Genomic DNA, 26,413 nt, shown 5'->3' with positions numbered 1-26,413 from the left:
TAATATATATATATTTATTTATTTATTTATATAATATATATAATTAATTATATATATTATATATATATATATATATATATATATATATATGTATATATATAACTCCATTCCCCCACCCTCTCCACACTCTTGCATCGAACACTTATCTTCTCATTCGCCCATCCACACACACATAGGGCCGTACTATAAAAACTAAACGCCAGTATTGATGACAGTGAGCGTCTGACGTTACTTCGTACCATAAATAAATTTGCTGTTCACGCCAGGTGTTCGTCACCTCGTTATGGCGTAAAATAGTATTGGAATGTCACAGGAGGATAAACGCCACAAGAGACCCCCCTTTCGTATAACAAATATAATTATTCATATATATGATAATCAGTTTTTCCATTTATAAAAGCTGAATAATTCAGGAATCAAAATTTCCCTAGCAGGCTAAAATATATGAAAAATACAAGGCTGTTCATAAGATTTTACAAGACTAAACGCTCCCATAGCGAATACGAGTAAACAAAAACTTCTATGGTGGCGACGTGGCGCGTAATATTGAGTTAGGATATTAAATTATGCTTTCTAGTTTATTTCAGACCACCTGTGCACTTTCTGAATAGATTCTTGAAACGGGAACTGTTTGAAAGTTTGTGTGTTAGCCAGCTCAGTGCTTTAGTTAGCACATTTGAGGGTAACCCAGTAAGCATCTGCCTCTAGTCCAACAACATCATTGACACTTCTTGCCTATGAAAAGTCATGAATAAATGACGTGTATGAAGTGCATATACAATATTATATTACATGGCAGAAATTACACATATCAGTTTGGTAAGCGTTGGTAAATGGTTGGTTAGTTTGGTTTGTATTTTTCACCTGTTTTTGTGTTCTCTCTTACAGTTTCAGAAATTGATAATAAAACAAGACACAAATTTGTCATCAGTACCAACAAGTATGTGCAATCACTTAAGTTCTTTCTTGAAAAATGTGATTCATTTTTGGACCTAAAGATAAGCTGATGTAGTTGAGATAGTTGGGTAAGGTTACCAGATACCGATATGAGTGAATTTCAGGCTGCTATGACAGATAGCTATTTGCTCACCAAGCGCTCCTGGCATAAAGCCAAATACAACAAAATAAATAATCTGCATGAAATAGATTGGCATTTTGAATTCCAATGCCTGTCAATTGATGCCATGTATGACAGATTGCAGTCCATCCTTAGCCCACTAGTTGACCAGTATGTGCCGAATATGCCTAGCACACCTTCCCCACCTCCCAGATCACCTCCCAAGGCCTTGAAAAACCATTGCAGGAAAGCCTGAGAAACATACAAACACTCCAGGAGTGTTTATGGAACACTATCTCCTGAGGCTTCCCGAGCTCTATCACACTACGACTCTCAACGACAGCTTTCGTGATTACTTTACACACATGCAAATCAATCACGAAATGTCACTGATTAGAAAACTACAGGTCTCCTCAAAACCATTTCACCAGTACATCAGAAATAAGAAAGTAGGTGCACCCTCAGTAGGCCCCATAAGACTGGACAATGGAGTGTTAACCCGTCACATCCCGAGGTTTCCGCACCTCCGACATCCCCCAGTCCCGAGGTATTTTCGATTTTTTTTTTTTTGGCTAAAATCTTCGCTTTTGGTGAGAAACATCGAAAATTCATAGAGAAATCGCTCACCTGAGGTTTAAAGTGCCCAATCCAGGTAGGAGTTCCTCCTTACCTGAGTGGGTCTTCTAACATGCTGGCACCAAAGAAAACGAGTTCTATGGGAGGGTAACTATTTTATCCACTCATAAACGGTATTTATTTATTTACTTGGTACGAATGTATATGTAGTATGAGAGTATATTGGTTTTCAAGCAGTAATAAAGGCATTATAAGCATTGTTTCACTCACTAACTAATCACCATACCTGACCTATTTTTGCCACACTACCTGATCATTATTTCTGGCTGTTTCTTCTTCTAATGCTATGTAAACATTGTCCTCCACATTGTCATCGATTGGGGAATCATTCTGGCCCTGAATAACTTTACTAGCCAGGTCACTGGTAACAGGTCCTTTGCCAAGACAATGGTGTGAGGGGGGGAGGGGGGAGGTTATGCAGTGTAAGGCATTGTCCCTGCTTGGTATCTTGTACAGGAATAGAGGAAGGTGTCCCGTGTATACATACGAAAAATCACGTGCGAAAATTGAAAATTGTGCAAATTAGCGACCTTGCAATTGCACGACGTACTGGTACATCGCCGGGACTGGCAAATGCAAATCGTGGTGACGTACCCATACGTCGTCGGGACGGGGCGGGTTAACATCTGACTGTACTCTTGATGGCAGAAACTTTTGCTACACATTTTTGTACAATTTACTCAACTTGCTCCTTACGCTCCCTTCCCTCACCAAACTTTTGAGAGTATCCTCGACACAGTGACCTTATCCTTGCAAGAAGTGAGAAATAGGCTCGCAGCACTGGACCCGAACACCAGTATGGGACCTGATGGCTTCCACCCCAGTCTTCTGAAATACTGCCCAGCCTTAGCCTTACCCTTGTTTTTGATATTTCAAAAGTCTGTCACCATTGGTAAATTGCAACATGATTGGAAAAAATCCATTATCATTACTATATTCAAGAAAGGCTCTCGACACAAACCTCTTAACTATAGGCCTATTAGCCTAACCTCTGTCTGCTGCAAAACCCTGGAAAGATTTATTACAGAGGCATTATACAACTACCTTGACACTAATGGAGTGCTGTCAAATGAGCAGTACGGATTCAGACAGGGTAGAACTGCAGATGACCAACTGTTACTCGTGTATAGTGATGTTACGGCGTGGGTGGATGCTGGGTATGTTGTGAATGTTGTCTTTTTTAACTTTAGCAAAGCCTTTGACATTGTCAACCATTCGATACTCACTGACAAGCTGAGGCTACTTGGGGTCAGTGGTTCCTTGCTAACTTGTATCTCTGACTTCTTGTCCGGCTGCACCATGCAAGTGTCTGTGTCCAGCTGCGCCAGTTCCTCAAGGAATGTTCTCAGTGGTGTTCCCCAGGGATCTGTTCTAGGCCCCTTGCTCTTTCTGGTATATATAAACTTTCTACCCTCATACATATGCTCCAAATGTAAATTCTTCGCTGACGACATGAAGATTTACCTCAAGTTGCGCCAAAACACTTGTTCCACATTAGGTGCAGATATAAGTACATGCCAGAAGGACATTGATATGGTCTACAATGTCACTGAGTCCTGGGGTTTACATTTCAATCTTGACAAGTGTACTGTTCTGCGATGTCAGAGAGGTGCAGTAGACTGGGATTCTATTGGCGCTCTTCAGTACTATCACATGAACAACACCAGCCTCTCCGTAGAAACTACACACAAAGACTTGGGTATCTTGGTCGACAGTTCACTGAAATTTCATTCGCACATAAGAAATACTGTAAAAAAGGCAGCAGGCCTGGCAAATAATTTATTAAAGTCCACCCTCCATCGAGACTGAGATTTTATGTTGACTTTATTCAAATCTCACATCAGACCCATCATGGAGTTTGGCTCCACTGTATGGAACACAGGCTACCACGGAGATCAGAGGCTCCTGGAGTCTGTACAGCGCAGATGGACTAAGCAAATCAATGGCCTGTCCGAACTCAGTTATGCTGACCGCCTGAAAAACCTGGGCCTGTATTCTGTAAAAGGGAGACTGATCAGAGCTGACCTCATTAAATGCTGGAAAATCTTCCATTGCCAGTCCCCAATTGCACCGCCTGAGCTTTTTTCTCTTCCTTCATTAATGCACACCAGGGGCCATATATTCAAGGTGGCCAAGCCCCACACTTCAGCCGAGTGTAGACGCAGGTTTTTCAGCATCAGATGTATAGACCTCTGGAACTCTCTTTCAGATGATGCTGTTAGTGCTGACTCAGTTGCATCATTTAAAAAGTCCCTCCACTCACAACTAGGTCACATCCTGTTCGACTATATTGAATAACTACGATTCATAATTCGAAGTCCTTCAAGTAGTGCAACTACCGTGCATATGGCACAAAACTCAGCCTCTAATCAATAGTCTATTCTGATGATGATGTATATAGGAAATGGGGCTGGCGTGCCAGCAGGTATGGGCTGCCCTACTTCTTGAAAAGCAGATTCCTACCGAGCCATACTGTTAATTGTAATAGGGTAGCCAACCAGGTGAGTAAACCAGGTGAGGATGCTGGCTGAAATATTGCCTGTTTCAATCAAGCACTCAGATTTGAGCATAAGTGTGTTGGCTTGAAAGCAAAACTTGGAAGTAAATGCAGATTTTTTCATGTGAATTAAAAAAAAAGAAAAAAAAAAGGCATCATTCTATCCCAAGAGCTATTCTTACAAACAGCTACAGGTCTGAGGAAATGGCCTGCTCCATGCATATATAATATAAAAACTAGTTACAGTAATTGGATAGAAATGACAGTTATTGTAATGGAGGAGTAGATAGGTGTTGAAAAGTCATGGAATATTGGTTAGGGTGGAGGGGTTATACAAAAGCATGAAAGGTGAAGTTAAGCAATGACTGACAAACAGGAAGTAATGAGATAAATATTTAGTGAAGGAGACCAAAATCAAGCATATGACCAGAGTAGGAGAAAGCTAGGAAAACAGAATAGAAAACAGTCTGTCTATCTATCTATCTATTGCCAGACGCCTCAATCCCATTTGGGGTGGCCACAAACAAATCGCTTCCAAGTCGCCCTGTCCCCCGCCGTTTCACTGCCTTGCTCCCAAAAACAGAACTGGATGAAAGTACTATAGAAGTAGAATGATTTCTGGGAAACAAAAAGGAAAGCTTGTCTAGCAGACAGGGACAAAAATAATTAGCTACTGTATATACCATGTAACTTAGAAAATCACTGCATACTGCTTGAAGGGAAAGGTAATGATAAAGAATGTGAATCTCAGAGTAGTATAATTACTGAGCTAAACTGGAAATTTACTAGTAATACCTCAAACAAGGAAGGTGACAATAATGTAGGGAAAAAACTATAGCCAGATATATAGAAATTGAAAGAACAACTGTTACAGTACACACATCTTATAACCTATGTTTTCCAGCATGGTTTCCTGGTCATGGCTGGATGACAAGTGTGGAAAGAAGCAGCTGAAAAAGAATGGAGTGTTACTGCATCCCTCATATGTTGGTGCTGCAATGAATGTCACCATTCAACCAGCTTTGTAAAGAAGGAAATTAGTCTCCATGCTAAAAATAATTCTCCAGTAACTCTCTATATACATTTTGCAATAATAATTTCGGAACACATGATGTACTGCTGCATGAGTGAAAGCACACATAACCTGGATAAACTGCTGTATAATTCATGACTGGTGAGCTGGCCTGGAACAACATGGAAATCTATGAAGAATGCAATAATACATTCACTTTGCTCATATGAAATCTATCTATCTATCTATTGCCAGACGCCTCAATCCCGTTTGGGGTGGCCACAAACAAATCGCCTCCAAGTCGCCCTGTCCCCCACCATTTCACTGCCCTGCTCCCAACTCACACCCCCCTCTCTCATATACCTCTCCACCCCACCCCTCCATCTCATCCTCGGCCTCCCCCTCCCTCTTCCCCCCTCCACCTCACTCACATACACTCTCTTCGTCAGTCTTTCACCCTCCATCCTCTCCACATGGCCAAACCACCTCAGTGTGTTCCTCATAACGCTCCCTATCACATCCACATCAACACCACAACGTTCCTTTATATCCTCATTCGTCAGCCTATCTCTCCATGTGACTCCACAGGCTCCTCTTAAATAACTCATTTCCACTGCTCTCACTCTTGACTTGTGTCCTTCCAACAACGTTCAAGCTATACTTCCGTACGTTAGAGTTGGTATCACAATACTGTCATGTAGTAACTTTTTCACTTCCATGCTCACTTCCCTGTTTCTTATCACTGCTTTCAAAGAACCAGCAACCTTTCTTCCCTGCTGTACCCTTTCAAGCACTTCACCCTCCAAACCTCCATCCTTACTTATCACACTACCCAAGTACTTAAACGTACTCACATTTTCCAATTCCTCACCATCCAACCTCGCTGTACATTCACTGACTTCACCTCTCTCAAAGACCATCACTTTACTCTTCCCTACATTCACCTTCAGATTCCGTTTCTTACACACTCTCCCAAACTCAACCACCAAGCCTTGCAGCTCCCCTTCGTCTTCACTCAACAACACAGTATCATCTGCAAACAACAGTACAGGGAGTTTCCAAACACTATCCTCTCTCACCAGGGCCACTCTAACATCCACTACCCTACCTTGTACCTCTTTTATTACCCCATCCATGTACAGATTGAACAACCATGGAGACATGACACATCCCTGTTTCAACCCAACTTTCAAAGAGAAAAATTCACTTAGTTCACCATCCACACGCACTGCAGCCTTCGCACCATTGTACATACTCTTCACAGCATTCAACAACTTCCCATCTACTCCATATATTCTTAACACTTTCCACAATCCTTGTCTATCCACCCTGTCATATGCTTTCTTCAAATCCATGAAAGCCACATACAACTTCTTTCCCTTCTCTAGAAACTTTTCCACTAAAGATCTAGGAATGAATATCTGATCTACACAACCTCTTCCCTTCCTAAAGCCTCCCTGTTCTTCTCCAACTAATTTCTCTGTTCTTTCTCTAACTCTGTCAATAAGTATCCTACCATACACTTTTCCTATTATACTAAGAAGAAAAATGCCCCTATGATTACCAGACACTTCTTTTTCCCATTTTCCTTTGTACAAGGGAATAATTATGCCTGACTTCCAATCCTCCGGGACTCTACCTTCCTCCCAGGCTAATCTGCACATCTTCCACATCCATTCTACTAATATCTCTCCCCCATGCTTCAGCATTTCACCACACACTCCATCAATTCCTGGGGCTTTCCCAGATTTAACTTTCTTCATTGCTTCCACAACTTCCATCATACTGATTTCTTCCTGTCTTCTCACCTCCCTCCTTCTCCCAGCCATTCCCCAGCCACTTATACTCGCATTACTTCCATCCTCTACGTTCAACAATTCCTTAAAGTGTTCTCTCCATCTGGTCACTTTTTCTCCCTTCTCCACTAGTAATCTACCATTTTTATCTTTCACTCCCCTGCTAACTTCACTTCCACCCTGTCTTACTCTTTTCACCTCTTTCCAGAACATTTTCTTACAGTCCCTCCACTTTACACTCAAATTCCTTCCAAATTCCTCATCCACTCTCTTCTTACTCTCTCTTACTAATCTTTTCACCTCTCTCTTTCTTTTTACATATAACTCTCAAGTCTGGATAATCTCAGTAATTATTTTCATGCAAATAACTACAAAAGGAAGATAAATCATAATTCAGTCTGGGCTATACATTACACTGTATCTTGCTTGTAAATGCATCCTCTTTATGCGTCCTACCATCATTTGATACCAATTCTAGGGCAAATATACTTATTTCGTACATAAAAATAACAGTTTAGAATTGGTTAGCGATGTGTCTGGTTTATTAAACAGAAGAACATTCAAAATTTGCGCGCCTTTAGGGCTCATGCAGCGCATTCTCGCCCAACTGGGTTTCGCGAAGACTGACGGTCCAAGTTTTTTATAGTAAGGATGACTGACGCTCAGAATCGTCTGACGACTGAAAGTCGCCGTTGGACCGCCTGAACTCTGGGTTTTTATAGTACGGCCCATAGTCTATCATTGCCTTTTGTTTAACAAGCTCACCATCCATCCTCCTCATTACTCTCCATGTATACCAGTGGATCATCTTATGCCGAAAGTAGGTGTTGGCTATGCCAACCCCTTACCAGCACAGATGTCCACCAAAGCACTACCATTCCCATCTACTTCAGCTGGCACACCCCACTGACCAATCACTCCATCCACTCTTACGTTCCCAACTTTGCCATTCATGTCTCCAATCAAATGCACTCTCTCGCTCCTCTCAAATTTGTCCATACATGCTTCTATTCTCGCCCAAAACTCATCTTTCACTCTTGCCACTTGGTCCTTTGTTGGAGCATAAACACATACAATCGCCCACACTTGTATACCTACTTTCATCTTCACCCATACAATCCTTGCACCCACTGTTCCATACTCTCTTATATTCTCCTTCCACTTCTTGCTTATCATCAGACAATGTATGTGTGTGGGTGTGGGTGTGAATTTGATAATTTTTTTCTGGCACTCTCCACTGCCTTCACATTGGTAAATGTGGCACCGAAGTCTACAAAGGGTTGGGGAGCAGTGACATGTCAGAGGTGGTGAGACATGGGCAGATGGGTACACCCAGTGAAGATGAGTGCTGTATGATGTATGTGCAAGTGATGTGTAGAAAAAGGGTAGGGCATGCAGAAAGAAATGGGTGGGAGAGGCAGATTTGGAAGTGGGTGGTGATTGGTGAGGCAATCAGGGTATCACACCCTGTGAAAACAGGAATTATATGTTGGCTGCGTAAGCATGCTGATTTACCAAAGATCAGTTGCATGGCTAGGATTTAAGAAGTGAGGTGGCTATGTCTACTTTTGGGTTGCTCAACAACTTAAGGCCTTGAGGTATTTCCTAGAAATCAGTGATGGTCAGGCATAATTCAAGGACTGCTAGTGCCACCATGGCCACCTGTCTCATTTGCCTGGCATCCCATGACAGGAAAACGTAACTGTACTGTATGTCTTTAGTATCATACTGTATAACTATGTATAACTTACCCATCTTGGCTGAGGGAGAATCCTTCTCAACTCTACTGGCACCAGTCTGCAACTAAAAAAGTAAAATAAGCACAAAAACAAATAAATACAGAAGGTGAGAACACTAATTGTTACACAAAGCAAATGAAAGTAACACTAGTACAAGTGACTGGGGAATGGCTCTGACGTGGAGGGAGATGAGATGGTTGGAAAAGATCAGTAGGATGGAAGTGGTGGACGCAATGAAGAGTGTCAAAATCGGGAAAGCCCTAGGAATTGATGGAGTGTGTGGTGAAATGCTGAAGCATGGGGCAGAGATAGCAGAATGGATATGGATGATGAGCAGACTGGCCTGGGAGGAAGGTAGAGTCCCAGAGGAATCAAAGTCAGGTATAATTATACCCATACAAAAGAGAAGGGGGGAAAAAAATGTGTGGTAAGCATATGGAAATCTGTCTTCGTATAGGAAAAGTATATGGATGGATACCTACTGACAAAGCTAGGGAAATAACAGAGGAATTAGTTGGAGAACAAGGTGGTTTTGGGAGGAGAAGAGATTGTGTAGGTCAGATTTTCATCCTAAAGTATTTACCGATAGTGGAAAAGTTTTTTGAGAAGGGAAAGAAGATGTATGCTGCCTTCATGGACCTGGAGAAAGTATATGATGGTGGACAGACAAGGAATGTGGAAAATTTAAAAAACATATGGAGTAAATAGGAAGCTACTGAATGCCGTGAAAGTTATGTATGAGGGCCTAGCAGGCTGCAGTGCATATGGATGATGAACTGAATGGAATTTTCTGTCTGAATGTTGGATTGAAACAGGGATATGCCATGCCTCCATAACTGTTCAGTTTGTATATGGACAGAGTTATTAAAGGGATTCAAGGTAGGGAAGCAGATACTGGTGTGACCCTAATGAGAGAGGGAATAGTTTGAAAATTTCCTGTTCTGCTGTTTGCATGATACTGTATTGTTAAGTGAAGATGAGGGGGATCTGCAAGATTTGGTGAATGAGCATGAATGTAACTGAATCTAAAAGTGAATGTAGCAAAGGGTAAAGTTGTGGTCTTCGAGAGAAATGAAGTCACTGAATGCAAAGACAAGCTGGATAGTGAGGAAATAGAAAATGAGAGTGCATTTAAAGTAATCCCTCCAATATCTGAACACCCATTTTCTGGACATCCCCAATAACCGGACATTTTCGTCCCGGGATCCAATATTCCCAAAATGGGCCAAAAATGGCAAAAAAATCCAACTTTTTCCAGCCCGTAATTTGAAGTTGGCATGCGCCACGCGGGCAAGCTGTGTTTTGGTGTGTTGTTCCGCCGACGTCCACTAGATCGCCTCTGCATCCTCCCCACTTACCGCCCGTCTCTTGTTGTGTGTGCATGCTCATCATCATGGCTGCCCACGTGCTCGCTTTTGTGGTGGTGCCTTACCTGCTGCAGGCTCTCCAGCTGCTCTCGTGCTTCTCCTTTGTGTGTGTGATGATGGCCCTGCCGCCTGAGAAGAGGAAGAGAGTGGTTTTGACTCTGGAGAAGAAGAGGGAGATATTGGACAAGGTGGATGCAGGATGGTCTACCTCACGTATCCTCTGTGAATTCAACATGGCCCGGTCTACTTTGTTTGATATCAAGAGATCCCGCAACAAACTCATGCGGTACATGGCTGACTTCTCGTTGAAAAGCAAACGCAACGTGGAGAGGAAGGTGATGTATACTCCCAAGTATGCAGAAGTCGACCGCTTTACGTTGATTTGGTATCGACAGCAACGTGCTGCTGGTGTGATGGTGCGTGGCACGGAGCTGAAGGCTGCTGCTGAGAAGTTCGCAAGGCTTCACGACGCCCTAGACTTCAAGGCATCCGAAGGTTGGCTTTTCGCATTCAAGTTACGACATGGCCTTACCAACCGTAAGTCTCATGGCAGAGCTTTGGACGCCAACGAGGATGGAGTTGATGAGTTTTGGCATAAGGTGAAGGGCTTGATCGACAGGGAGGGCCTAACTCTCGGTCAAGTCTACAGTGCTGACGAAACTGGCTTATTCTACCGCTCTTTGCCTACGAACACTCTAACCGAGGAGACGGAGCAGCGTGTACCTGGCCACAAGCTCTGCAAGCAACGGACATCTGCTTTGTGTTGTGCCAATGCTAACGACATGCACTGGTTCAACCCCGTTATTGTTGGCCATGCAAAGCAGCCTCGGTGTCTTCGTGGGGTGATGGATGTCCTTCCTATCATCTGGTGCCATTCCTTGAAGGCATGGTTCACAGTCCAAATCTTCAAAGACTGGTTCCACCACCATTTCGTCAAGGAGGTCATCCATTACCAGACGGAGAAACTGGGAATCCTACGCGACCAGGTAAAGGCCCTCCTTCTCCTCGACAATGCACCTGCCCAATCGTGCGACAAGGAGTTGGTGGCTGAGAATGGGCGCATTAGGTGCAAGTTTCTGCCACCTAATACTACTGCTCTCATCCAACCAGTGGACCAAGGAGTGATCGTGGCAATGAAGAGGCTGTACCGGCGGAAGTTCCTGGACGAGGTGATGGTTGTCTTCGAGGACGAGGACGAGCGCAGGGAGGGACGGGACACACAAGGCCAGCGGACTTTGGAAAACATTCACCACTACATCAAGTCTGCCATCTGCAACTGGGCCAGTGCATGGAAGGAAATCCCTGTCAAGACTCTAGAAAATGGTTGGTCTCGTCTGCTTCTCGGAACAGATGTGGAGCACGATTTCCTAGGTTTTGATGTGGATAACTTCCATGCACGTCTACGTGCACATGGCAACGATGTTGATGTGGATGAAGTGCGTGAGTGGTTGGATGATGACGAGGGCGATCCTGTGTATCAGACCATGTCTGATATCGAGATCACATCTTCAGTTGCAGGCGTCAGTACCCAGCTTGAAGATTCCGACGAGGACGGCGACGATGATGCGGACTCCTCTCAGCGTGACACTACTCCAGCCATCCCCAAGCTGAGTGCACTCCGGGAACACCTAGAGTTCGTTCTGGACTACCTGGAGCACCCGGACTGCAACAGGGAGATGGGGCCCTTGGGACTTGTGGGGGAAGTGCGTGCTTTCAGGCAGCGTATCATTAATTGTCAAAATCGTCGTTCCTTGAGTCAATCAACGATTGACAGCTTTTTCAGGCCTGTGACCCCCGCTGTGCCCAGCCCTGGCTCCACTCCATTGCCTCCCCAAGACAAGCCCTCATGCTCCGAGCCACAGCCCAGCACATCAGGCACGGTGGAGTCACCACTCAACGTGAGTTTGTGCCTCTCTTCAGAGTCGTCTGCAGTGGATACGCCATCACCACGACCCAGCGACGCACCCCTAGGTCACCTGCATGTGCTACTCTCAGACTCTGACATTGATTAGATGCCAAGAATTTCTCCACTAGACGACATGGGAATTTACAGAGTTGTGCAGTGAAAAAAAACAGTGCATTGAGTTACGGATTTAGAGTTGTGAGTGAAAAGACAAAAATTTAATGGACTGTAACTGTAACGTAAATTAACTTCAGTGTGTTTTGTTTAGAAAATGGTTTTAGGAGTGGAAAGACTTAAAGTGCAGAGTGCAACACTTATTTCATTAAGGTACAATGGAGTGCAAGTAAGACAAGAGTGCGCACTGTAAAGAGAATGAAATTCTGAGTGCAAATGACTAAGTTCTGTGCAAGACTTCATGAACAGTGTACTGCAAGTGCTTCAGGAACTCCTTCTTACTGTCAGAGTCTGAGGGGAGGCGGGTTATTCATCGAGACAGCCAGGGACTTGCTGTAAGTACCCAGAATGTTTCATATTGTACTGTACTGTTTTTTCCATACTTACCCCTAACATGGCCATGTGGAGAGGATGGAGGGTGAAAGACTGACGAAGAGAGTGTATGTGAGTGAGGTGGAGGGGGGAAGAGGGAGGGGGAGGCCGAGGATGAGATGGAGGGATGGGGTGGAGAGGTATATGAGAGAGGGGGGTGTGAGTTGGGAGCAGGGCAGTGAAATGGCGGGGGACAGGGCGACTTGGAGGCGATTTGTTTGTGGCCACCCCAAACGGGATTGAGGCGTCTGGCAATAGATAGATAGATAGACCTCTAACACCTCATTTCATTCTTTTATGTCCCTTATTTGTGTGAAGAGTGTCTTAGGTGCTATGCATGTGCAGTAGAGAGGTGTTTTCCTGAGTTAGGCTAGGTTAGGGTCCATAACTACCAGTCCAGGAGCCAGGGACTTGTAAGCACCCAGTATGTTTAATATTATATAAACCTACCTCAAAAACCTCATTTTATGGTTCTTTTGCATTTATTTCAGTTTTTTATGTCCCTTATTGGTGTGATTTGGGTCTTAAATAGGTGCTATGCATGTCCAGAGGGAGTTGTATAGGTGTTTTTCTGAGTTAGGGTCCATAAGTACAAGTCCAGAAGGCTGGGGCCCAATATCCAGACGGGATCACTATCTGGACGTGCCGTTGGCTCTAGTACATCGGATATTGGAGGGACTGCTGTGTATGTGTATATATATATATATATATATATATATATATATATATATATACATATATAATGCAGTAAAATATCACCGAGGGCAACCCAACACCCCCAGAAGGAGCCCACAGATGAGCATATACAGTGCCCCTGGACTTGAGCGACAGGGACATAAGTTCGCCCGGGCTGTGCACCTCTATGACCCGTAGCTCACCTGCCGCCACCATAGCAGGAATACGAGACTACCTTCCGGGCGAGCCGATCACCAACAACCACGGGGTGGAGCAGTTACTCCAGATCCAGTCAGCACCCCTGAGACGGCCGGTAGCTGCTCAACCCTCCTACTGGAGATGGCCCGCAGCCGCTCTGGAGGTAACAAGGAGATGGCTGGTAGCCGCTACTGCCTTCGTCAAGAGATGGCCAGAAGCCACTCTGAAGGTGCCCCTAACGAGACGGCCAGTAGCCACTCAACCCTCCTACAGGAGACAGCAAGCAGCAGCTCTGTAGGTAACAAGGAGATGGCCGGTAGCCGCCCTGAAGGTGCCCTGAACAAGATGGCCGGTAGCTGCTCGACCCACCTACAGGAGACGGCCTGCAGCCACTCCAGAGGTAACAAGGAGACGACCAGTAGCCTCTCCCGCCTTCGTCAGGGGATGGCCAGTAGCTGCTCTGAAGGTGCCCCTCAAGAGATGGCCTGTAGCCACTCGAACCTCCTACAGGAGTCGGCCTGTAGTCGCTTCGGAGGTAACAAGGAGACAGCCGGTAGCCGCTCCCGCCTTCGTTAGGAGACAGCCGGTAGCCGCTCCGAAGGTGCCCCTGAGTCAGCCTGTAGCCACTCCTTTTCCCAGGCCACGGCCAATAGCCGAGCCTTGGTGACAGCCGGTAGCCGCACCCCTAGAAGGCCACGGCCAGTAGCCGGGCCCTACGGTAGGAGACGGCCAGTAGCCACTCCTCCGTCAGGTGCTGACTCCTGCCCACCGACCTACGACCCAGAGGGAGCCCCCAGCCTGGAGTACTGGAGTGGCCCCGTGACTACCACCAGGCTCTTCTCCCTGCAGCCGGTTCCTGAGAGGACTCGCCTGACGGACCCCGACGTAGGCCGACACTGCAGCCCCCTCCTGATGGCGTCCCTGACCGTGGGGTACCGCAGCCCTTAGGACCTCCCAACCACCCCCAGGGCCCCCGGGCGGGACCTCCCTACACCCAACGCTGGAGATCTTCGTCCTCCATCAGGCGCCTGAGCGAGAAGTTCAGGCAGCTACTCGGCCCCAGCCCTGAGGGCCAGACTCCCACCCCAAGCCCTGAAAGTGCAGGACCCTTCGCCACCAGTGGCCCCAGACGAGAGAGGACATCCCTACACGTGATCCTGTGGCCCTTGAATACAGAGGCCCCTGGCAGAACTCAGCCCCGTCGGTAGTGAGGCTGAGTCACCTCCGCCGCCCTTGTACCTGACCACCACCATGCCCAGACCCGAAAGTGAGTGATAGTGAAAGCACAGTGTCCATGACGTAGTGAAGGGCAAAACAGTGAGTTAACAGAATAGGAGAAGTCAGTGAGAAAAGCATCAGTAATAATATAAGAGTGGTGGAATAAGCAAGGTAACAGTAAAACAGTGAACACAGCAAAGAAGTGAAATACGGGTCTATCTCAGTGAACACACTACCAGATGGTGACACCACCTCACATTAAGATCATACAGAGGCCCCAGTGCAAAAGTAACAATTAACGACCCAACCAACAAACCCGTTAGCCTACCTGCAGTGAAATAGTGCCACCACTATTATCGAACATTATTAAATTCACTTTTATGGTGTTTAATATGATGTATTTTAAAACTGTTATGCTGGATGTTTTTAGACAGACTTCTCATTCTAAAGACACCAGCGACTGAACGGGGTCCTCCTTCTAGACCGGAAATAGAACACTTACAAAGGAACAGGGCGTACAAACTCAGTAGGACACCTTAACACATCTATTGTCTTAGTTCAACTTCCTTACAATATACATTGAAATGGTACACTGAATGTGGATGAAGCATAGTGACAGGTGTCACCCCAAAGTGGGTGTCTCCAGATTCTTTAAACTAACTGTACAAATGACATACCAGAATGTACAAAGAAGGATACACAAACAACCTTTGTATTTGCAATTAAAAATTTAATTCCGAACATCAGATTTAAACCCCATTTAAACTTACACAATTCCCTAATGGAACACATTAAGCTATATACGAAAGCATACAGTATATATCGGTATATATATATATAAACCTCTCCCTACAACAGGGACTTAGCAAAACACACACATACACAAACACACACACACACACACACACACACACACACACACAAACACTCACACACAAACACACACACACAAACACACAAGACTAGAGGGAAACCAATTAGGATAACACACCCAAATACCATACTTATTACTGTCCCACTTCAAAGCAACACCGCAGTCCCCCACACAATAACCCCCCTGGGACCTGAAACAGACTAACGGTGTATGAACTCTTACACCTCGCAGGGTATCAGCTACCTTTAAACTACCAGAGTCTCGGACTCTGATACAGCCAAACCTAGACACAATAACATAGCATATTAATACCAGAAAATATGTAAATAACCAAAAGGAATGTGCTACCTGAGCTCCACAACAACTGCTGCCCTTCCACCGCCTCCACTGCACACTGTCACTCGCACTGAATTACTCGACTGCTTTATAATCTCAGCACTTAACTGGGGATCCCCTTAGCCAATGTAAATCCCGTCATACACCCAAGGTTCACCATAACACTAGCACCAGTAACGAGGCAGCAGGAGGCGCGGCACAGTCCGGGCAACAGCTGGTATGGAACTGCCAGGCCACTCTTCTCTCTCTCCTCAGCTCGGTAACTGGTTACCAAAATAGATTTGTATACATACGAGATACACCAAATCATTAACTAATGGTTCATACTTTTGCTTGCATTAAACAATTCCAAATACACACAACTCATTAAACTAACGAAAACCATTTGACAATATGAACAGAACAATTACTAAAGACTTATTAATCATTATCAGCTATTCTTCAAATATCTGAACCATCCAGCCAAATTTGAAACAGGTACTCGACTCGTCTTCATAAAGCATACCGCCATAAATGAACCCTGGAAATATATATATGAAATAGTATCGAATTTATTAGACTACTCAAGGAGAGAAAAAAAGAAATCAAAACAAAACCAGCGGAAAAGTTGCTGACAATACCTCCCCATTTAAGAAGAAAATCTATTTTCTTATTACATTCTGCTCAAGTAATCAGCTCCTACATTTTCACTACCCTTAATGACCTTCATATTCAACGTGTATGGCTGCAGAAATAAGGCCCATCTCATCAACCTCCCATTAAGGTTCTTAGCGGATTGCAAGTACACAAGTGGCTTATGATCAGTTTCCAAATTAAACGGGTGCCCATACAAGTATGCCTCAAACTTTTTTACACCCCACACTAGAGCAAGACATTCTTTATCTATAACCGAGTAGTTTCTCTCCCTGGGTAACAGTTTTCTACTTGCATACGCGACAGGTTTCTTCACTCCATCTTGCTCCTGCAGTAGCACAGCACCCAGTCCTTGGTCAGAGGCATCTGTTCGTAGAGTAAAGGGCCGATTCACATCTGGCAGCAACAACACAGGATCTCTGGAGATACGCAACTTCAATGTTTGAAATGCATTATTTTCCCTATCAGTCCATTCCAACACATTTGGTTTCTGTTTCCTAGTTAGTTCAGTGAGGGGAGCAGCAATGGTTGAGTAGTGGGGAATAAACCTTCTGTAATATCCACTAAGTCCAAGAAAAGACCAGAGTTCCTTCTTTGTCCTAGGTGTGGGAGCTTCATTGATACTGGTTACTTTGTCCTTCATTGGTTGAAGCCTGTCACCCCCCACAACGTGGCCCAGATATTCCAAGCTGGCCATGCCCACATGGCATTTGGAGGGACGAGCTGTAATTCCTGCCTCTTTCAGCTTCCGTAACACCTCACCCAAAATGACCAAGTGTTCCTCCCACGTCTGTGTGTGGATTAATATGTCGTCCAAAAAGTGCTGTACTCCCGCCATACCTTGAAACACCTTCCTCATTAGCCGGTTAAAACTAGCTGGAGCGTTGACTAATCCGAAGGGGAGAACTTTGAACTGGAATAATCCTTTATCTGTTTGGAATGCAGTGTAGGGTTTACTGTCCTCTTCTAGTGGGATCTGCCAGTATCCCTTACTCAAATCAATCTTCGTGAAAAACTTGCTTCCATTCAATACTCCAAAAATGTAATCTGGGTCAGCCATTGGTTCACAATCAAAAACAGTTAAGGCATTCAATTTCCTAAAGTCCAGACATATGCGGTTGGACGAATCTTTCTTTTTGACTACCACCATTGGTGTTGAAAAAGGTGAGTTAGAAGGCTCAATGATATCCCATTTTTTCATCAGTTCTATCTCCTCATTTATGGATTCTCTTCAAGCATATGGAATGGTATAGGGTCGAGATCGCACTATCTGTGGTTGGGTTAGCTCTATCTTATGCTCAAGCAAAGCTGTCAAGCCAGGTTTACTGGACAATACTGGACTAAATCTTTGCAGAAGTTCTCTTACTTGGGTTTGCTGCTCCGTAGATAGATATGGGTTGATGTGTACATCGGTGTAGGACTCCTTACCCTGTACCCCGGGCAGAACCAAATCTTCACTCCCGTAGTCTTCCTCATCTTCAATTACAGCCCCAACATCATCTGTTCCTGAATTACCATTCTGCCTGGTGAAATAATACTTGAGCATATTGGCATGAAACACTTTAAATTTCCCATTAATTTCTATTTCGTAATCCATTTGACCTTTCCTACGTTGGATGGTGTATGGACCTTTCCACTGTAGAAGCAATTTATTATTTGCAGTTGGGAGCAAAACCAATACTTTGTCCCCAATAGAAAACTTTCTCTCTTTGGCATTCCTGTCAAAATAACGTTTATACTTAGTTTTTGACTTTTTCAGCTGTTCCTTTGCTAGTCTACACGTCTCCTCCAATCTTTCTCTCAGGTTAAAAACGTATTGGTAGCTAGTAAGCACTTCTCCTTCCTGTTTTTCCTTGTCCCATAACTCCCTCAAAATACTAAGGGGGCCCCTGACTGTCCGCCCATACAAAAGTTCAAAAGGGAAAACCCTAGGCTAGCCTGGGGAGCCTCCCTGTAGGCAAAAAGAACAGCGGGAAGGTACCTATCCCATAACTTTGGCTGCTCAGCACAGGTTTTTTCAACATATGCTTAAGTGTTCCGTTATACCTCTCAACCAGTCCATTTGCCTGTGCATGATAGGGAGTAGTGGGAAGATGACGAATGGAAAGCAACCTCCTTACCTCTCCCATCATATCAGAAGTGAATTGAGAGCCTCTGTCAGAAACAATTTCTTCTGGTACACCCACCCTTGAAAATATCTCCAGCAGAGCCTCTGCCACGGTCTCTGTGTCCACCTTACTCAATGCCACTGCTTCAGGATATCGAGTGGCATAATCCACCAGGGTCAAAATGTAGCGCTTACCGGACTCACTTCTGGGTTCAATGGGCCCCACCAAATCCACTGCCACTCTCTGAAAGGGTGTATCAATCAAGGGAACCTCACCTAATGGTACTTTACCCACCTTCCCTTTGGGAACTGTACGTTGGCAAATGTCACAGGATAAACAAAATCTTTTAACATCAGCCCCCATTCCAGGCCAAGCAAACTCCTGTTCTATCTTTCCCAACGTTTTATCACTTCCCAAATGTCCTCCAAAAGGCGATTCATGGGCAATACTCATCACCAACTCTCTAAATTTCGTAGGTAAAACCAATTGTTTTATATCCTTCCCTTGAACACACTTTGTTCTAAATAACAAACCCTTTTCCACAGAGAAACTAGCTTTCTTAACGGTTTGAAACCCAGAATGGTTATCTTGTGCATATTTGAGCCAACAGCGTAATTGTTCGTCATCCTGCTGGGCCTCCTTCATGTCTTGTGCATCCAGTTGTAAGTTGTCCACAACTTTTAACTTCTTTGTGGTAAGAGTTTTCTGGGATGCTGCCCTGGTTGCAACGGCATGGCTTTCTAGTAGACTTTCTAATTTTGTAGCACCTGCAATATTCCCAATTATTAATTCATAAACTGGATCATCCATGCAAACTGCCTCCACTTGTCCCGTGTAGTATGGAGTTTGAACTTCAAATTTTGCCAGCGGATGCTGTTCCACCTGTCCATTGACGAGTCTCACCTTCCTTTGCTGTCCCGTGAAGCACTCCGTCGGTACTAGTCCTTTCTTTACTACTACCGTACTGCATCCCGTGTCGCGCAGTACATCCACCGCATGGCCACACACAAACCCTTTGGACACTGGCATCCTCGCTAAAGCACTCACTACGTCTACTGTCTGTCCACACAGTTGATTCCTGGAAGTCTCGTCCTCACTGCCTGGGTTAGAATCAGTCTCTGTACAGAGATTCACTTGTGGTCGACTCCTGTAACCTGTACTCGCATTGCATTGTCGTGCCTGATGACCTGGTTTACCACATTTGAAACACAATCCTTTCTCTACAAATAATGTCCTCTTATTACTTTGTTCCTCACTGTGTTGCACTGCAGCATCGGGTTTCTTTACCCCTGAAGAGGAGCAGCATGGTGTACGGGCATTCTGTAATAATCCACCATGAGCTCTGACAAAACCTTCTGCAAGATTTATCATCTCCTTCAGGTTCTGTGGTGTTCGTTCTCGTAGATATACCTGCAAGTTTTTTCCACAACAATCAAGAAATTGTTCTGCTACAATTAATTCACACACCCCTTCGAATGATTTATCTGTATTAGATAACTCTATCCACCTGCTTAACAAATTTTGCAGCCTAGTTATAAATTGTGATACTTTCTCAAAACTTTGTGGTTTTGCCGTACGAAATCTCTTCCGAAATCCTACTTCCGTGCACTCAAATCGGTCCATAAGAGCAGTCTTAACACACCCATAATGCACAGCTTCCTCCACACTGAGTCTTGAATACACCTCCAGTGCAAGGCCCTTTAGATAGGAACTGAGTAACACTGCCCACCTATCCTCTGGCCATCCCACAGCCCTAGCAAAAATTTCAAATCGTCGTATATATGAATCCATGTCGTCCGTTTTCTCGTCAAAAGGCGGCAGTGAAGGACCTTTAACTTGCATCTGTACCAACGACGGCTCTAACACTTCCGCCACCCCCTCCTGAGTTGACTGAGTAACCATCTGACCCCTAGTCTGAGCAAGTCGCTCTTCCAAGTCCAATCGCTCTTTTAATTGTCTTAGCCTCTCTTGCTCCATTTCTAATTGGTCCTTGTCCTCCTGTCGTCGTTCTGCCCTTTCTGCTCTCCTATTCTGTTCAACGTAACTTCTTTCAGCTTCAATAAATTTTCTCAGCTCTTCTCCTTCGTATCCCAACTCTTTTCCTAAACTGACCAAAGTCCCAAGGTCGGACATTTTGAGGTTAATACTGTCAGCACTCAAACCCCACAAATCCTCTTTGTAAATTCTGGTATCCTGGCAGGAGGTCGCCATATGTCACCCCAAAGTGGGTGTCTCCAGATTCTTTAAACTAACTGTACAAATGACATACCAGAATGTACAAAGAAGGATACACAAACAACCTTTGTATTTGCAATTAAAAATTTAATTCCGAACATCAGATTTAAACCCCATTTAAACTTACACAATTCCCTAATGGAACACATTAAGCTATATACGAAAGCATACAGTATATATCGGTATATATATATATAAACCTCTCCCTACAACAGGGACTTAGCAAAACACACACATACACAAACACACACACACACACACACACACACACACACACACACACACACAAACACTCACACACAAACACACACACACAAACACACAAGACTAGAGGGAAACCAATTAGGATAACACACCCAAATACCATACTTATTACTGTCCCACTTCAAAGCAACACCGCAGTCCCCCACACAATAACCCCCCTGGGACCTGAAACAGACTAACGGTGTATGAACTCTTACACCTCGCAGGGTATCAGCTACCTTTAAACTACCAGAGTCTCGGACTCTGATACAGCCAAACCTAGACACAATAACATAGCATATTAATACCAGAAAATATGTAAATAACCAAAAGGAATGTGCTACCTGAGCTCCACAACAACTGCTGCCCTTCCACCGCCTCCACTGCACACTGTCACTCGCACTGAATTACTCGACTGCTTTATAATCTCAGCACTTAACTGGGGATCCCCTTAGCCAATGTAAATCCCGTCATACACCCAAGGTTCACCATAACACTAGCACCAGTAACGAGGCAGCAGGAGGCGCGGCACAGTCCGGGCAACAGCTGGTATGGAACTGCCAGGCCACTCTTCCTTCTCTCTCTCCTCAGCTCGGTAACTGGTTACCAAAATAGATTTGTATACATACGAGATACACCAAATCATTAACTAATGGTTCATACTTTTGCTTGCATTAAACAATTCCAAATACACACAACTCATTAAACTAACGAAAACCATTTGACAATATGAACAGAACAATTACTAAAGACTTATTAATCATTATCAGCTATTCTTCAAATATCTGAACCATCCAGCCAAATTTGAAACAGGTACTCGACTCGTCTTCATAAAGCATACCGCCATAAATGAACCCTGGAAATATATATATGAAATAGTATCGAGTTTATTAGACTACTCAAGGAGAGAAAAAAAGAAATCAAAACAAAACCAGCGGAAAAGTTGCTGACAACAGGTTAATATTGGTATATCACATGGGCACTGTGCTTACACCTGAGTTAATACACAAGAGAATATCACATAGATGTGGTGACACTGTTCATACACTCAGTCTCTTTGGACTCTACGTGGTATATTGGTCTCTTGGCCACACACTAGTATATTACTCCGGTTCTAGGGCGCTTAGATATTCACACAGCACTCTGGATAAACTGGAGTAGAGACCTTTATGGGTGGTGTTTCTGTCTCACTGTCTCTGTATCACATACAGTCACTGTCACTATTAAGTCTTTAGCATGACACTGGGGTCTGGAGGCGTTGTCACTGGGCTGCTGAGGTCTGGGCTTAACTGAGGTGGTGCCCAGGGGTTGAAGGAAGCCCTGCTGGGGAGCCCTCCTGCAGAAGGCACAGAACAGCTCTCAGGGGCATCACGGGCCGGGCGCGTGTCTGTTCTGGGGTGCAGGGAGGCCCTTTTCTGCTCGGGCCTTGACCTGGTGAGAGGCCCTTGGGACTGTGGCCAAACGGCATCAGGAGTCAGGCCTGCCGCTTCTTGCTCCTGGAGGAGGGCTGACAGTGAGTGAGGCCAGAGTGGTCCTGCCCTGGGGTCCATAGGCTAGCCCTGGGAGGATTGGGACTGCAGTCACCGCTGGGTGGGGGCACCGTCAGGGGTTGGCTGCGGCACCCCACCCGCAGGGCGTCCGTCAGGATCCGGCGTAGTCAAGGGGCAGACTGAAGGGTGTGAACCCCGCCTTCGGTGACAGGACCTCACCACCACTCCTGGAATGGCAGCACCTCCAGGGAACCACACCTGGAGGAAGAGACGGAAGGGCGTCCCGTGCAGCTGAGGGATTGAGAGTGGGCTGCACAAGGGACCTTCTCCTCTGGGAGAACCCTCAGGACTGTGGACAAAGGGCATATGGTGGCCGTCCGTTCCCCGACGCGTACAGTGGCCGCTGTCGCGGTTCCAGAGCCCCTTGGGAGAGTAGCAGAAGAATGTACAGTGGCTGTTCCTTCCCCAGCGCGTACAGTGGCCGTCACCATGAGTCTGTCTGCCCAACAGGAAGTAGCTGAGGGACGTACAGTGGCCGTTCCCTCCCCGGTACGTACAGTGGCCATTACCGCGGGGCTACTCCCGTAGGAGGCGGAGAAGGTGGATGAGGGACATATAGTGGCCATTCCCTCCCCAACGCATATAGAGGCAGTCGTCATGGCTCCACTCCCACCTTTGCCTGTCGGTGTGCATACAGTGGCCGCCACACCGAGGCGGGCTCCAGATGTGGCTGCAGCAGGACATACAGGGGCCATTCCTTCCCCGATGCGTACAGTGGCCGTTCCCTCCCCGGTATATACAGCGGCCGTAACCGCGGCGCTGCCTGGGACTGTATCTGGAGCAGTCCCACCCTCATCCTGATGAGGGCTGGTCCGGCTGAGTAGTTTTGCATTCCTGCAATGTCGTGGTTAGGCAGGTTGAGGGGAAGAGGAGCACAAGGTCTAGGCGCACCTGAGCCCATCTCGCTCTGGGCCGGTATCGTGTCTACCTGGCCCACTGTGGTGTCTTCATGGGGTGGGGGTGGGGCTGCGGCTCCATGGTGGGGTGGGGGGTCTGGCGGCGGGAGGGTGCATTTCAAAAACTGTCGCCGATACCTTGGTGTATTTACTGAAAACTTACCCATTACAATAAATCTTCATCAGTACCTTAATTTTGTAAGGTACTGAGGTATACTTTGGTGAATATTTATCACATTATTTTGTATCAGACTAATTAGGGCACACCATGAAAATCACATAATATTATAATAATATAATCATATCCTTCGTTACAAAAATAATGTTAGAAGAAATAGCCTTTGTAATGCTAGGTGAAAAAGGCCCAACTCCTTGGTCCTAAAGCACCTAACGTGTAGCGGGGTCCTCTTTCGAGACCGGAGCTTAGTGCAATGAAAGAAAGGCAGGACACAAAAACTTCAGGCAATAACCTTTTACACGTATATTACCACAGTCAGACACAGGACAAAAAAAGCAGATATTACAACACAATAAGTTACACTGAAATAAAACCTTAACTGGGATATTGGTATCTCGCAGGATACTGACTTAACCAATACGGTTGTCAATACAGAAAGTCTAGTGAACAGGTGTACAGGGAACTCGGGCACGTGTGGGAGCGCGGGAAGAGGGAGTTCACACGGGGGGGTGGGGGGAGGAGGGGAAGGACTCGTGACGAGCCGGAACAGAGTTATGGTAATATTGGGAAAGGGTAAGTATTACTAATTCACTCTTAGTATCACCTGATAGCAAAGGGGTTTTGACATTTGATTCTATCTCTCGTTTACGTTACGTTAGCTACGGGGAAGGGCTTTGGTAGGAAGCGAGGGAGTGGAGGAACACTAGATATTCACTGTGTTTATGGTAATATAAAGGGGAGGAAATTACTCTCACTTCTCTATTGTTTTCTAGTAACATGGGACATAGGTATATTTTCACTACAGAGATTTCCTCAGGGGAAGAGTTCTTACTGGTTTCTTATAAGGGTGTTACTTATGAGTCGGATTCCTCAGAACTCACTCACTGTACTCGTTCTTACTCATTCGCCCGTGATTTCACTCACCCTGACATTTGACATACATTAAGTCACTATATCACTGTAACCTGTTTTCTAGGGGAACGTCACACTTAACATAATTTCCTTCACTAGTCCTGGGGCAATACCACACTTGACATAATGCACTCGTGTCGTGGGGGGGGGGGGAGACAAGCCGGCGTCTATTCTGCCGGACTTGGGGCACCACCAAGGATGTGCCGAGAGGGCACGGGACGGCTCGTAGGGGCGTCTTCTCACATCCAGGGCTGCACGTGGCACAAGGGCCCGTAGTCTCCGGGCTAGGGTTAGGGGTGTGGCCCTCAGGGCTGGGGCCAAACAGGTCCAGAAGTCTCTGGCTCCGGTTTCGGCCAGAGGTGGAGGTCTTTCGCCATCTCGTGGGCGTGGAGAGGTTGCGCCCGGAGGTCCTGGGGAGGGCCCAGAGAGACTGAGGGCTGCGGTCCCCAGAATCAAGGGGCGCCATCAGGTGGGGGTTGCAGCACCGTCCTGCACTAGGGCCCGACAGATGAATCTTCTCCAGGGCCAGGCGTAGAGACCGGAGGCCAGGGGAAGCCGTTAGGCCTCGCGGGGTCTCTCGGGTGCGGAGGAGCCGGGCGCCTGTCTCACGCAGGGGCAATGTCGACACCTTCTGGCCGTGGGACCCGGCAATAGACCGTGGCTGTGTGGGGGAGTCAGCACACCTCTGGTCACCTCTCAGGCGACAGTTGGCCTGTCTCTTCTGCAGGAGGAGAGGAGCGGCAATTGGCCGTCTCAGGGACAGTGCCTTTGGAGCGACAATTGGCTGTCTCCTTCGGCAGGAGGGAAGAGCGGCAATTGGCCGTCTCAGGGGCAGCGCCTTCAGAGCAGCAATAGGCCGTCTCCTTCGGCAGGAGGGGGGAGCGGCAATTGGCCGTCTCGGGGGCAGCACCTCCAGAGTGGCAATAGACCGTCTCCTTCGGCAGGAGGGGGGAGCAGCAATAGGCCGTCTCCTTCGGCAGGAGAGGGGAGCGGCAATAGGCCATCTCGGGCAGCGCCTTCAGAGCGGTAATAGGCCGTCTCCTTCCACAGGAGGGGTGAGCGGCAATAGGCTGTGTCAGGGGCAGCGCTTCCAGAGCGGCATTAGGCCATCTCCTGGGGCAGAAGAGATGAGTGGCAATAGGCCGTCTCGGAGAAAACACCTTCAGTGCAACGCTTGGCCGACTGACGAAGGCGGGAGCGGCAATTGGCCATCTCCAGAGGGGCGCTGTCAGGAACTGAGATATCAGTTCCACCCCAGTCTGATCTGGCAGTCCCACTCCCCGAAGGTAGTGTCCTCCTTCTGCTATGGTGGCAGTGCGACGGTTGGGTGTTATAAGGGCGCACGGCCCAGGCTGGCTTATGCCATTGTCGTATTGGGTCCCCTAGTGTGGGTGTGGCTACTCCGTGGGGTCCGGGTAGGGGTGTCGGTGTGTTTCTGGGGGCACTGCGCTGTTCCTCTCTCACTGCGGCTCTGGGGGCACTACACTGTTTCTCTCTCACCGTGTTTCTGGGGGCACTACGCTGTTCTTCTCTCACCTCATTTCCGGGGGCACTGACATGCAAGCCACACATTTCAGCCTTTGTGTCACTCTAGAAAATCAGTCTGATTGGCAGCAGAATGCAGTCCATAAAACTTAAACAGATAACTCTTAGAAATGAGTTTCCTCTTGCAGATGATAACTCACCAAGACAATAAAAGTATTTTCAGTGATCACCATTACATTAACCCTTGAGATCACTCATCTGTCAAATTGTGCAACAGCTGTGCATGATTAGCTATGCATGCTACAAAATTTACTGCCAT

General features: G+C 46.2%; 1 protein-coding gene across 1 annotated transcript in view; it reads right to left on the bottom strand.

Annotated features, from left to right (window-relative positions):
• LOC145390686 (sacsin-like) overlaps positions 1 to 8,865 on the bottom strand; it is a 333,656-nt gene extending 324,791 nt beyond the window's left edge. The window contains exon 1 of the mRNA XM_080265477.1: positions 8,750 to 8,865. Within this exon, the coding sequence (XP_080121603.1) occupies positions 8,750 to 8,753 (4 nt within the window). The 5' untranslated portion in view covers positions 8,754 to 8,865. The remainder of the gene's footprint in view (positions 1 to 8,749) is intronic.
• Positions 8,866 to 26,413: the final 17,548 nt, after the last annotated feature.

The sequence above is a fragment of the Coenobita brevimanus genome, chromosome 15 (assembly GCF_032717465.1).
Source record: "Coenobita brevimanus isolate Jiangsu-jjx chromosome 15, ASM3271746v2, whole genome shotgun sequence".
NCBI classification, from domain to species: Eukaryota; Metazoa; Arthropoda; class Malacostraca; order Decapoda; family Coenobitidae; genus Coenobita; species Coenobita brevimanus.
The sequence above is the reverse complement of the archived record's forward strand: the minus strand, read 5'-3'. Positions and strand labels throughout refer to the sequence as shown.